The following is a 14768-nucleotide window of genomic DNA, read 5'->3' on the forward strand; positions in this document are numbered from 1 at the left end:
GCTTGTGGAGATTTGTGCTCATTCAGATAAAAGTCAGTGTTCAAATTGATCCCAAATGTGTGAGGTCAGGGCTCTATAACTGGCCACTCAAAATCTTCCACTTCAACCCATATAAAGCAAATCTTTAAGGGGCTGGTTTTGTGCGCAGGGGCATTGTCATGCTGGAACAGGTTTCATGCTGCTGAATTTGAAGCTTCTGCATTCAAAGATCCTATACGATTGTGTGCTTCCAACTGTGTTATAACAATTTGGGGAAGAACCACATATGGGTGGAAAAGTCAGGTATCCCCACTACATTTGTCCATGTAAGTGTAATTACGGAGATGTCTTTTGGTTTGTAGTTTATAATCATCACTTCGTAACAGTCATGGGACGGTCTAAAGATGGAGATATTATTTTTGTGCAGTAACAAGCTGCATTTTGCGTGCCTTAATAAATTCTGGCGTTTTATAGCGGCTGCAATGTACTTGTTTTGTAACTAAATGGATAAGACATACAATGTGTTGTTTTATAATTAAAAAATTGGAATCACCCGCAAATCCTTGTGTTAGAGAAATTAAATATAAAGAATGAAGAAACGTCTTTTTTAAACAAATGACATCGTGTAATAGATGTAGATTATTTTCTTATAACGCCATATTCCTTACACATCGTATTAGACCATTCAATTCTAAAATTCAGGGGGAAAATTTCCGAACATTTACGGTACGGGCTATTAAGTAAGAGTTTGCACGGTGTTTATTCTTTTACATATTGTGTATCGTTATGGTAACGGTATGACCAGGATTGTACACAGGAATACGGACAAATCATGTATGACTAAATGTGTCAAATAATATTGTTATGTTGTAATATTATATAAAAATAAATAAATAATTAAATAATTAAATGATTAAAAAAAACAACATCAAATTGTTCTCTGCAGGGACAGGAAATGGGACTGATCTTCATATCAGTAAATACTTTTAATATATATTTTTGCTGACATTTTATACTGCAATTATTGCATAAGTGCAAGGAAGCAGGTGTTTCTGTCTCCATGTCCCTCAGCTGGAAAGTAAATTTTTAGCTTTGCCAGCTGTGCATGTTTGTGTGTGTGTGTGCATGTGTTTTGCTTGGGTATTTGTGTGTGTATTTGTGTGCTGTATCCTTTTTATAGCCTCACACCGGCCTTGACATGTTATTTATGTGATGTTTGCGGCGAGATCCGTGTTAACTGCTTGATCAGCATGAGCGCCGGGCGTGCTCACACTCCTGTTTCTGTCTAACAGCTCTTCTAACGCAACCGTGCAAAGAGCTGCTCTGCTTCTACATCAGGTGTGTGATTAGTTAAAATTAGAGCCATGGGAAATACCAGCTGGAATGGATATGTGGATGAGTGGGCGTAAATGTTTCACGTTTCTAGGTGGCCTGCGAAGTAAAAATGTACTATGTAGGCTGGGTTTGTGTGTGTGTGTGTGTGTGTGTGTGTGTGTGAGAGAGAGAGAGAGAGATGATTGCAGTAGTCTCTTGTGTAGCCATAGTCTAGGTATGCTAGGTAGTGTAGACTGCAGAGGTCTGTGCTAATACAATGGGCTTGTGGGCTTCTTCTGCATTGTGGATGTGTCAGGAAGACAGCCCCTACAGTAGAGATACACTGTCATGTTTATAGGAATCATAAGATTAATGCATTAAGCCCTAATTCCAGCTATAGATCCTGTATTTCAAAATCAGACAATCTCATGGCTGCAGCACCACAGTGCATAAAATCATCAAGGGCTTCAGTTAATACTCACATCAAAATTTGACCTCAGTGACTTTGACTCTGGCAAGAAAGTTAATGCCAGACGGGCTGGTTCGTGAAAGGCTGATCTCTCGTGCTTTTATTCAAACACAACTAGAGTTTACACGGAATGGTGCAAAAATGCTGATAAATCTATCGACAACAGTTTTGTGAGTGAAAAATCCTTGTTGTTGATGATCAGATTTGCCATACAGGTTTGAGCAGACAAGATAGCTCCAGTACGTAGAATAATCACTCTATACAGACATGTTATGCAGAAAAGCATCTCGATATGTTGAATGCTGAGGCAGCTGGAGAGAGAGAGAGAGAGAGAGAGAGAATATTTGACAGAAGATAGGGCATTAAAAAAAATTGGTTTGTATAATGAAGCTGGGCATAAAGATGAGGAAGATGAAAGATGATTATTCGATTGTCACTTTTGAGAGATTTAGGGATAGTGGAGTTGTGAGAGGTGGACGGTGCTCAGATTAAGTTGTGGGATGTGGATGGTGGTGTAGGGTATAGGGTGTTATGTTGCTGCTTCCATTATAGTTTGAAGAAGTTATGAGATGTTGTCTAATTATGGAGTTTAAGTGATTTGTTGTTTGGTGTATTAGGTATTATAGGTATTAAGGCCCCAGAATAATTCAGTGCAGAGTTAGTGTTCACTTGGCTTTTTACATACAGTGTAACCTTAGTTGGTCCAACGGTCTTTATTTAATGGTCTTCGAGGACCATGTGCACTTTATTTTTATTGAATTTTTGAAAATGTACATAAGCAGTGCTTCCTCTTACTTGATTGCCTACAAATTATCTACAATTTATGTTGTAATGAATTTAAATAGATAAATAGCTGGTTTCATGTAGTTTATTGATCCCAAGGGGAATCGGACCACCATATTTTTGGTAGTGTCACTTGTAGTATGTGAGTATTCCCTTGTAGTGTTTTTTTGTATGCTTGAGAAATGCTCTAGTGCAGTAGTGCACTTCCATACACTATGTGGACAAAAGTTTGTGGACACCTGGCCATTAGATTAGTGTGTGGTTTTGAATATCTTATTTAGTACTTGTTCCTTATGTGCTGTTATAATAACCTCCACTCTTCTGGGAAGAAAAAATATAATTTTGATTTTAAGATTATAGAAGCATGATTCTGTAGGTTTTGTGTTGAGGAAATCGATCTGGAGTTTGGAATGGTCATGTTTTGTTGTGGTGCTGTTGATTGTGGACTTTAATGGTCTTGTTTTTGGGTCATACGTTTTATTGCAAAGATTGAGGTTGTCATGTGTTAGGATGGTACTCTGAGTTTGAGATGGTCATGTTTCAGTATGGTACTCTAATAGTGGAGTTTTGAGAGGGAACTCTTGATTGCTCAGACTTGGGGGTTATGACCTGATTGAAGAGGTTGTAGATTGTACTGGGTTTGTGATTGGCTCCCAGACTATTACAGCATATTGACCCAAATACCCTGCTTATTTGGGAACATTGACACCCTCGAGGTGTGTGTGTGTGTGTGTGTGTGTGTGTGTGTGTGTGTGTGTGTGTGTGTGTGTGTGTAAATAGTTTTTGATTTGAGAATGGTAGCTTTGTTCACAGAGGACAGAAGGGCAGCAGTACAGTCAAATGAGTTCACATGAAATCATTGTGGACTGTTCCATCTCTCTCTCTCTTTTTCTACCACATTGATCCCATTAAAAACACAAAAATGGCCATGAACTTGTGTAAAACAGACAGCAGGACCATCCATCAGACTGTACTGCTACCAAATAGTACATCCCTTTTCCTTTCATCTGCACTGCTTTGCTCAGTATAGTAAAAGCTTTAACAAGTGCTTTGTTTGAGTTATTTTGAAGTATAAAGTAATTTATAAATTTGTAGAATTGGACAACACTGATGTTTTGTTATTTTGTCTCTTTAATCCTGCTCCTTAGATTTTCGATGAAACCTGAAAATATAGCATTATAATAAAATCTGAGTATAATCACATTCCTGTTACAGGCCCAATCTGAAAGGACTGTAAGTGAATGTATCAGCATATAATTAAAACAATTGTATTCAGCATTACCCTTTCTTGTATTCTTGTTCTATCAGTCACTGGTAGAGCTTGACCATCTGTTTTGACATGAATGTTTGATTCTTGGGTCTTTTTCAGTAGTTTGTATCTTGCACTAAAACATCTAAAATCATGTCAGTATGTCATGTCCTTCGGTCCCTGAATATATAGGTATGGCTGGAAGTCTTATGTGACATAAAAGTGTTAGAATATTGCAATTTAGAGTCCTTAGGTGATAAAAACTGGATGGTGGAGTTGATTTTAAGGGTAGAAAAGGTAAATTGGTTGAGTATTCTAGGGATTTTTTTAGGTGACTAATGATATTTTAGGTTTATAAATGTTTTCTACTTTGAAATACTGAATAAGAGGGACAAAATAACAAAAATGCTTACATTCCATCGATTGTTTTAGAGTAATTACAATGTAAATGGATTCTTATTAAATTAATTATAGACAAAAGCTTCAGCAAAGTTCAGAATGTGAAAATGTTACCTTAAGTCCATGAACACTGGTCCAGCCTAATGCAAATGCCCCAATACATGCTGCCATTCATATGTTTCCACAACTGAAGTTTTTCACGTCATTAAGGTGATATTAATAATCAAACGTTTCTCTACAGAGCTCAGGAATGGAGGAGACGGTGTGGGAGCAGTTCACTGTGACTCTACAACGAGTATGTACCTATTTCCTTTAACTTGTCTAAGGCTGACCGTGCTTTATTCTTGTGTATATTTTCTACTCTTTTTCCTCCATCGCAGATGTCTTATCGCTTTAAGTGCCAGGCAGGCATGTCGAGAGTTTCTGCTTTTTTTTTTTTTTTTTTTTCTGGCTCTCGCAGAGAAACAGCTCCATTTATCTGTCCTCTCATCACGCAGGAAAAGCTCCTCTCATCTTCAGCATGAGAAATCACGCAGCTGGCCAAAGCTTTTCACAAACCCCATGTAAACACACGCATACACACACATCCATTTCCCAACCAACTATTTCCTGTCGTCTTTATGTATAATAAATCCAGGAAGTCGTTAAACGTGTTGACATGTGCAGCGGGTGTGCCACATCAAGGGGGAACTTGGTCAGTCTGGTGAACATGTTGACCACAGCACAGAGAGGAAACAGTTGCAGGATAGGGACTGAAGTTGGGAAGGTTTGAACCGAGCAGGAAGCTTGGAAAGTTCACAACAATTTCCCACGGCAGCTTTTAAAACCCCTATTTATCCGACTAATCAATAGTCTGCATTTATCATGGTGTTGCTAGACTGTTGGGTTTTGCTCCTCTATATCCTACTTTACTCTCACACTCGTTTTATTGACCAACTTAGGCCTGTCTCCTTCCATATTGAACATACGTATAAAAATGCCTTGTGCAAGAACATGATGGTAATCTCACTGGAACCATCAGACTGCCCTGAGTAGCCTATTACCTTTCCTTAGATTAAGCTAGCCAGTAAGTTATGCAATATGGTTGGTTATTCTGCTTAATTTTGCTTTAACACATCTGTTTAGCTATCACAATCATTCATCTTTAGTAACCCAGTTTCTGTTGTATTAAGAGTACATGGTTGGACTTTATCCTGGATGTCATTGCTAACCTATAGAGCCAGCCCTATGTCATAATTTTCATACTTTTACATGCTTATCTACATCTAAGGGCACTTTAGCATAGTTTTTAGGAGTTGGTTGGAAAGTGGAACATGGACATGGTAACAACATGGAGAATGCAGATAATAACCCAAGTTAAGACCCAAACTGGGGACCCACTATCTGCTACCCCACTATGCCACCCTTAAACAAATCTTAAAAAACCTTAAATGTGTGTTAGAGCAAGGAAACAAATCATGCAGAGCTGGATTTTTATGCATTTCAGTCGTAGAGTGGTCTATGTATGCTTGAGGTAAAGTGAGCAATTTATAAATAAGTGGAATTCTAGTGGTTTGAACTCAAACTTGCTAACACCACTTGCTTTCTATCTTGTACAACTCCTCCCACCAACTAAATAAAACACCTCAGTCTGATCCCACAGGGGATCATTTCTGCATGTGGCCACCAAAACATATAAAACAACACATACAATATAGATATACAGGTATACCTTGGTAATCGTCGGCTGTGGAACTCATCAAATTTGGTACTCGTCATGTTATGACAAATGAACAGTGTTTCGGCATTGGGAATTCGACACTGACTCTTGCGATGAAACTTGAGCGCTTCAGTCTCAGGGTAAAACAGATGCACAGGGACGCTTATGTTAACTTGCGAACATAGCGTACCATAGCATTTTCTTTTTATGCTGTCTGTGCAATTTATGCCTAAATCATGGGTCCTAAAGTTGTTGAAAATGCTACAGTCTAACTGTTCCAGTTATAGATTTTTATGCCGCATGTATATAATGTCATATTCTAATATTATTAATAATAATAATAATAATAATAATAATAATATTAATAGTTACATGTTCAGTAACTTAATCTGACTTTTTCTACCATCTGTTTTACTGCTGCTACACATTTCATACAGTATGTTTCAAAGAAAATGGAAATGAATTGATTATACAGCATCTATACTTAATGTATAACTTAACTTTTGTATTTTTAATTTAAAATTTGTTATATTTAATTTTACTTCAATCTTTATTTAAATTTTACTGTGAGCAACTGCAACCCAGCAATATCCCTGTGGGATTAATAAAGTATTCAAATCAAATCAAATCAAATTATGATTATGATCATGATCACACCACCAAAACGCAAGCACAAGTACTGTAAAGCCTGTCATTGTCTAAATAGTTATATATTCTTTTAAACGTAGTTTTTTTTTTTCCTTTAAGATGTTTTTCTGCCATCTATGAGGAGAACTGTGATGATAAGATTACTAACCCCAAATGTACCTACTGAGCTCTACATCAACAATAAAAAGATTTGCCGCAACTGTACCATTTACCATCATCCCAATCTAACTGTCTTGCTCTCTGCTGACCTAATTAAGCTTGGAGAGATTAGTTTAGGTCAGGCTGAGAGTAATAGACGGTCATTATGCTGTCTTTCCCAGCGCACGGCTCTAAAATGATACTACAGTTTGCTTGCTGCAGACAGTGAGGCTGTTTGTTGGGAGCAGGGCAGTGATAAAGTGCAGGCCAGAGCTGGGTTTTGTATCGATGCCACCTTGCAGTGGGTTTAAACAGGAGATTAATGCTGCCAGTGTGTTCAGATATTGCCTAAAGCACAAATCTTTTCTAACTGCTTGACCATCACTACCTAACTGCCACACCAGTTTTGTTTATTAGCCTCTTATTGTCTTCCTGTCTCACTGTCTTAATATCTATGATCTATAATTTGATCGGGGCAAGAGACATTAGGAATGCTTTAAACTTGAAAGCAATTTCCTTCTCCTCATATTTCCTCTTTGTCTCTCAGGACTCCAAGATGGGGTTTGGAATTGCCGTGTCTGGGGGGAGAGACAATCCCAACATAGACAGCGGTGAGATGTCCATCATTGTGTCTGATGTCCTGCAGGGGGGCCCAGCTGATGGCTTACTGTTGTACGTCTATGTTTATTCTCTTTCTTTTCCCATATTTTGGAAACATTAGACTTACACTCCCTCCCAGACTTGGACAAGTGTCAACTCCAGGCTTTTGTCTTTGAAATAATGCATGTTTTTATGCTTTTTGGCAGTGAGAATGACCGGGTTATACAGGTCAACACCATTCCCATGGACAACGTGTCCCATTCGTTTGCTGTACAACAACTCCGAAAATGTGGGAAGGTGGCTAAAATAGTAAGTCTGCTTGGCTCTGGCATACTTCTGTCTATGTGTTTTTCTCAGCATAATGAGCCTTTAATTGTGCATTGGGTTATTATGTATGTTTTCTTACAGACAGTAAAAAGACCTCGCAAAGTTGCCGTCCTCAAGCGTCCTCCTTCCCCAGACAGGGACAGCCGGGACTATAACCTGTCCAGCTACTATCCTGAAGAAAACCGGAGCACACACAGTGACCAAGACTCTGATTACCCTAGGGGTAATGGTGGACTGGGCTACCCGCGCGGACCAGACCGCCACCGTGGCACCCTGGAGCAGGAGTACCACAGCCGGGGCCGCAGCACAGACCGAACACCCAGCCCAGATAGGAACTACCGCAGGGATGTGAGCCGGGGTCGGAGCCTGGACCGTAGTGTCAGCCCTGAGCCAAATTATCTCAGCCAACAGTCGAGTCGAGGCCATGGGGTTGGTTACGGAGGCGGGGGCAGTCCAGCACCAGGCTATAGCGCAAAGAGATATGAGCCGGACAGAATGGTGAGGAGTTACAGCAGAGATCGGTTGCAGGAGGATTCGCAGTCACCTACTAGGAGGGGTGGGAAAGAACGAGGCTACCAGGAGCCGCTCGAGCCTCCAGTCAGTGTCCTGCTCATTAAAAACAGGCCCAGTGAGGGTGAGATTTTACTCCAAATGTTACTTCTGATTACTTTTGGCATTATATGAATGGCTCATCAGCTGAGGAGGTGAATTACAAATATAGTAAAATATAGTCAGAACATTGTCCTTTATTTCCAGGGCTCTGGTGAAATTTGATTGTTTAATGCTTCTTAGATTTAACAACAGCTAATTTCTAAACTGTTTGTAAAGCTGGATCAGGTGTATAGCATGGGAAGTGCTGAGCTATGCAGTGGTAGGGCCCTAGGGAACCAGTTCTTTATTTATGAGGACCATTTTTTTTTTTTTTTCAGGAAAATAGGTCTACAATGGTTTTGCAAAGGTGGTTGTTATGCAAGAACTCTCTTCGGTGTTCTTGCATCTGGGTGGAGATTTTATCTTGGCTGGAAATGAGGATATTTTAATCTGATTTATTTTCGGCTGAGCGATTGGCAAGGAGTCTTAAGAGAGAGAGAGAGAGTCTTGTGATTCTGCTTCTAACGCCCTGTCTCCTCTCATCTTTTCAACAGTGGTTCACAGCATGTAGTCTGAGCCACTGGCCATGCACTCGGAACTACTGTGTCTCATTAGGGCTGTAGAAAAGGCCATTGATTGTTCAACTCTCACTGAGATCTATGTGCTCTGAAAGTGCATTGAAGGTGTGGGGGGGCAAAGCCGATAAGGCGCTGCTAAGATGCTTACATGATTTGGTTGTGCTGTTCCTGGTTTAGGATTTGCAGTGATGTTTTCTGAATCAGGAACATGCAGGTGGAAATGCACGCAAAGCCATTGTATAAATCTGCTGCTATAACTAACAAGCCTCATACCATGAGATGACATAAAAAACACCTGAATTATTTTGTTTTGTGCAAGAAGAGAACATGAAAGATCATAGCTGGAATCTTGCTGACTTTTTGTTATAGATAAAATTATGATATGCTTCATTAAACTAGGGAGCCAAAACATGAGATTGGCCTCCACCTTGAAACTTATTTTACTGGATTTTATAGATTTATTTAGCTGGGCACTGGCTAATAGATGATCTTTAGGGAATGGAAAGCTGTTTATAAAGTCTGTACAGCTACAACTCTAGATTCATGGCCTGATTTTGATTGGCTTTCAGTTCCCATCTGTTTGCTGGACTGTGATGGCGTTTGCCTCAGGGTGTGCTTGGCTGTAGTAAGGTTCTTAACAATGTAGTTGAGGTCATTGTGTTTGAAGTCAGGATTAACCAACAGGGGGGAGTAACTAAATTTTTTTTTACAGAGTACGGTCTTCGGTTGGGCAGCCAGATTTTTATCAAAGAGATGACCAGCACAGGACTGGCAGCCAGAGATGGGAACCTGCAGGAAGGCGACATCATCCTCAAGGTACATTTACAAATTAGTAGTTGATCTGCCAAATCACAGGATTAGACATTAAAATTATTGGAAAACATTCTACTATTGTAACATTTCGAAGTAAAAATTCCATAAATAGTGCATTATACTGTGACATTCACATTACAAGCTACATGAATTTTGATACGATCATTCTCTTAGCATGGGCACTTTCCAGATATGAAAAGATCACAACATATTAAAGCAGAAAATTGGTTTTGTGTCATAAACCTAATACTATTATTTTCCTATAAATCTGATACCTATAATACTCAGCTCAGGGGTATCTGAGGGGGCAGGGCTAAACAAAACTGACCCAAATCTACACACTGTCAAACCTTCTCCATGCTAAATTTGTTACTGAGGATATCAAGCATCACCTGAATACATCAATATTGATTTGCTGAAGTGAAGCATGCACATAAACAAATGTAAATGTATCAGGAAATGTGCAGTTTATAAAATTACAACATTGCCATTGCATTCACATTGGATGTCTTTTAACATTATAAAAAATCATTTTACACAGAGCTACACTTTATTGATGAAGGTTTGTGCACACCTGACTGTATGTACTTGAATATCCCATTCCACATTTAATACCTATTTGCTATTAGAATGACCTCCACTATTCTGGAAAGATGTTTTAGTAGATTTTGGGGTGTCCTTATGGAGATTCATTCAGCTACAAGGGTGTTAGTAAATTCAGGTACTGATGTAGGTGAGGTGAGGAGGCGTGCACTCGAGTCACTTAATATCTTCCAATCCAACTCATGTAAAGCATATCTTTATGGAGTTGGCTTTGTGCAGATGGTTACTGTCCTGCTAGAACAAGTTTGGGTCCCTTAGTTCAGGTGAGGAAATCACTTGAGGAAGTGTCCTAATACTTTTGTCTGTATAGTGTCTCTCTTTGTGTTTACCTTGAAACCACAGATTATGTGTCTATGCACTTATGCTAGACTTCTCTAGTTCTTTCATGGGTTTTACAGATAAAATATGATATCTTTTCAACCAGTTTGTTTGCTTTGGGACAGATTAACGGGACTGTGACAGAGAATCTGTCTTTGAATGATGCGGGGAAGCTGATCGAGAAGTCTCGAGGGAAACTGCAACTGGTGGTGCAGAGGGACCACAGACAGATTCTGGTGCGCATCCCAGCTCTGGTTGATAGCGACTCCGAGCCTGACGGTGAGTACTGCTTGAGCACACCGCAGCTGATTATTGATTGACGTGATCTATTTGGCACTAGCTTACACTGGCCCAGCTATCTCCGTAGCTCATGAATAGAGATTTATAACATTGTTATAATAAACTTTTATTCTTATAGACTATTTAATGCATGGACTGGACTTTAACTAGCTGTAGTTTAGGCTACAGTCAGGCTCAAGGCTTTAATTTAAGCAATTTTCTGTATTATATTATATTACTATATTTTTTAATAGTGATAAACTCGCCAATAATTATGATATTTAAGATATTTTTATTCTATTTATTCTGTTTTTACTTTTCATAACACTCTCAAGGGAATTATTTTTAGATTATTTTTAGCAAATAAACTAAAAAAATAAGCTGTTGCATTTTGGCTTTTTAAAGCAAAGCCCTGGAGCATGCAACTGATTTTATTACGGTTTACTTTACAACCTTTTTTTGTGGGTTTTCATTGAATATTTTTATGTAAATAATTTGTTTAGGGTCATCTGTGCATCAATGCAGAACTGTTTAGCAAGAATAAAAATCTATGATTTTTTTCCTTCACCCTTTAAAAATTTACTCTGACAAAGAATTGTAAAGCGTAGCATTGCAAGCTCCAGGTTCCGGTTATATCATAATACTAATGCAAATTATAATTGGTTCGTGCCTTTGATATTCTAATGAGTTTGCTTAAACAGATTTAAATCAGCATTCTTAGTATGAGATGTTTGATCTGTTCAGCCTGCCACATCATGATTTAATATAAAACAGATGGAGCAGAGTAATAATATCAGGTACATATCATATACGCATATACTTTCTTGAAATAAATGACTTATACTGTACATGTGTGTATCCATGGGTTTTCAGTATCACTGGCCATCCACAAACATTATTTCAGCTGTTTCTTTTATGGTTCTTATTATGATTCACTTCATTATTCTTGGACCCCCTTGTGCAGGTTAATAGCCAGAGACCTGCACTGATCTGAAACTGTAATGGTTCTACAAGAGCAATTCTATTTCTGTTCTTTTTATTTTACAGATAATATGTCATACTTTTAGCAGATGGACGTCAGAGACACTGCAGCACACACTGTCCGGTTGCCATTAATCATTGTTATTGACTGTGCCTTAGCAGAATTTGTAAAGCTTTCAAGCCCATGCACTTAATATATTTGTGAAACCATTACATTTGTGCACTTATATTTTTTGCTAACTTCAGTTTTTAATATCCGTCCGAATCAATAAACTATTTTATTCATTGGTAATTCTGTGTGGTGACTTGTTTTACTTTTGGTGATTAAATGGCAATTGGCGGGTGGGGTATAACTTTTTGTGATATACATTATTTATTTGATATTCATACTGCTGTAGTTATTAGCAACACAGCTCTCATAGTGAAGTAACGCTGATATGAGTATTATACTGTTACTATAATGTAATATCTAAGCTTTACTTTGTGCCTGGTTTATAGACCAGACTGTAGGTTTGTCAGTATATTCAGGTCATGTTGGATTTGGAGGCAGACATGTTTCTAAAGGCAAAAAAAAGATTTAGACTTTCTCAGAATTGCTTGTTTTTGAAGTAGGGCAGAATTCATGTGAACAATATAGTTAAAAATTAAAGATTACTTCAACTTTCAGGCAGGATTTAACCCCAGTCTTTGCCAAAATCACAACGGACTTTCAGTGGAGGTGATGTGTGTTTACTCGTTACAAGCCTTTTAGTGTGTAATCCCTAATTACCAGACTACATCTAATCACATGATTGGATTAAATGTTTTCTCTTTGTGTGTGTGTGTGTGTGTCTGTGTGTGTGTCTGTGTGTGTGTCTGTGTGTGTGTCTGTGTGTTTGTGTGTGTGTGTGTGTGTGTGTGTGTATTCCAATGCTAGCTTTTATAGTTTCCAATGTGTGCATTTTTTTCTTACTGTTAAGTGTGTATGACAGCGTGTGTGTATATATGAGAGATGTGTATATGTTGATACATATACTGTACAGTATTGGTGTGATGTAAATAGCCAGATGTGATCAGGGAGACGGTTTTGCTGTGGAGTGACTGTACAGCTCTCTTATCTTTCCCATCTTGGAGGATTTTAGTTTCTTGTGTGTCCTACAGGCTGTAATTACATCTCCACCCTACAGATGGGAACACTCGAACACTCGTTTTTACACATCTCTGATTAAAACGGAAAACTCTCTCTCTTACTCTCTCACATATATGCACTCTTATTTTGCAGATTAAAAAAAGACATTTCATTATTTACAGTAGGGATGCACCGATCCCATGTCCCATCTTAAGGCAATAGTTATATTAAGAAAACAAACAACCTTACAGAAACTCTTTCAAAGCATTGATGCAAAATGTTTGCATGATGATGACATGCTTGTATTTGTATATATAGGAATATGCTGTGTTTGAAGTTCAAACATATGAAGAGGGGGTGCGTTTGTTTGGGTTTTGCATGGCAGCAAGTCAGTGTTTACTATATCCTTAACTATACCAAATGGACCTAGTGGTGACCATGGCAAAGAAAAACTCCATGAGAAGGCATAAGGAAAAAACAATGAGAGAAACCAAACAAGCCTGTCCCTTTCAGTTTTGGGGTTACTCCTTGTGTCTCTTCAGATGTCTACTAAGTGTGTTTTAAGTTTAAGAATATAACTAATTAGAGTCCTGGGGTGAACATGACACTCTGTATGATTATAGCAGCAGTATTTGGACCTACACTGTCCATTACTTTAGATCCAAATCCTGCTGCTATAATCAATAAATCAAACTTTACTATAGTTCCAACAATAAAAAATATGACAATGGAGCTAAGAACCACTTATGATAAACAAAATGAGTAGCTCACCTCTAATATCTTATGGTCCATGTCGTTAGTTATTTTGTCACATGACTCCCATAATTATTGTAACAATAATGTCAAGATTCCTAACAAAAGAAACCCTGATCTATTGCATTGTGTAGCATCTTGTAAAAATAATGCCAAGATTCATACCAAAAAATCCTGATCTTTTGCATTGTGCAGCGTCTATGAGAGTCACGTGATAAAAGAACTAATGACTCGGACTAAAAGAGTCGAAAGGTGAATTACTCAATTCTTTTTCCAGTACATAACCTACGGAGATTTTGCGATGCTTTGCGCATGGGTGTCCAGTAGAAAATTAACGAATCACTCTTTGAGTTTACTTCTTCTGAGTCACTTTAAAGACTCGTTCACAATTAATGAATCGTTCATGAATGACCCATCACTACTGTCCCTGTAAGATTGCCCTCTGAAGCAAAGGCCTCATAAAATCAATATGTATTTTAAATCTGCCATTTTAGTGCAATTCTTATACACAGTATCTGATTGGTGCATCCCTATGGTCACATATTAATGACTGCTACTAGAGGACACATTATTTCTATTCCTGTATTTTCTTATTTAGTGCTCGACTTAGTCCTGCGCAGATGCTCTTGGCTGATATCTATGGCTGTGTGTATGTGTGTGTGTCTTATGCAAAGTAACAGAGTGTGTTTTAGGCATGCTGCACTGGCCACCACTGGCACTGCGAGGAGCTGAAGAGTTCTCTTAAAGCAGCGGACATGCTCTTAGGTTCACCTGCAGCACCCAGCTACACAGTAACGCCCTCCCTCTCTCTCTCTCTTTTTATCTCTCATTTCTCTCACCGTTTCCTGTTTGTCACGCAATCACTCTTACCTTGCTTTGTATCTTGGGATTGAATGTCGTACCTAACCTTTCTGGTCCAGATATCTGTTTCGTACTGGTGTCGTTTGTTATCCCGTCTCTTATTAACAGGAATTTTCTGAACTACCCTGGAAAAAGTAGAGCTTTAAGAAACAGTTTTTCTTTTACATGGAGATTGCCTGGAACATTAGAGCTCTGCTGTCCAAGACAGTTCACTGTATATGTATGTGTCTCTCGCACGTCTCATCAGCGGGGTAATGGGTGTCCTGTTCCATCAGATC

At 38.6% G+C, this 14768-nt stretch overlaps 1 protein-coding gene across 3 annotated transcripts in view; it reads left to right on the forward strand.

Annotated features, from left to right (window-relative positions):
- The window catches only part of LOC124400410 (tight junction protein ZO-2), a 57218-nt gene that overhangs the window by 25299 nt on the left and 17151 nt on the right, over positions 1-14768 (forward strand). For 2 of the 3 annotated variants that reach the window (XM_046872224.1, XM_046872225.1), the window contains 6 exons: positions 4435-4488; positions 7226-7350; positions 7485-7587; positions 7687-8239; positions 9487-9590; positions 10634-10787. In XM_046872224.1, coding sequence (XP_046728180.1) covers positions 4435-4488; positions 7226-7350; positions 7485-7587; positions 7687-8239; positions 9487-9590; positions 10634-10787 — 1093 coding nt within the window. Of the gene's footprint in view, positions 1-2092; positions 3532-4434; positions 4489-7225; positions 7351-7484; positions 7588-7686; positions 8240-9486; positions 9591-10633; positions 10788-14768 lie in introns of those variants that run through there. The other variant, XM_046872226.1, reaches the window with a different exon arrangement.

The sequence above is a fragment of the Silurus meridionalis genome, chromosome 17 (genome assembly GCF_014805685.1).
Source record: "Silurus meridionalis isolate SWU-2019-XX chromosome 17, ASM1480568v1, whole genome shotgun sequence".
NCBI classification, from domain to species: domain Eukaryota; kingdom Metazoa; phylum Chordata; class Actinopteri; order Siluriformes; family Siluridae; genus Silurus; species Silurus meridionalis.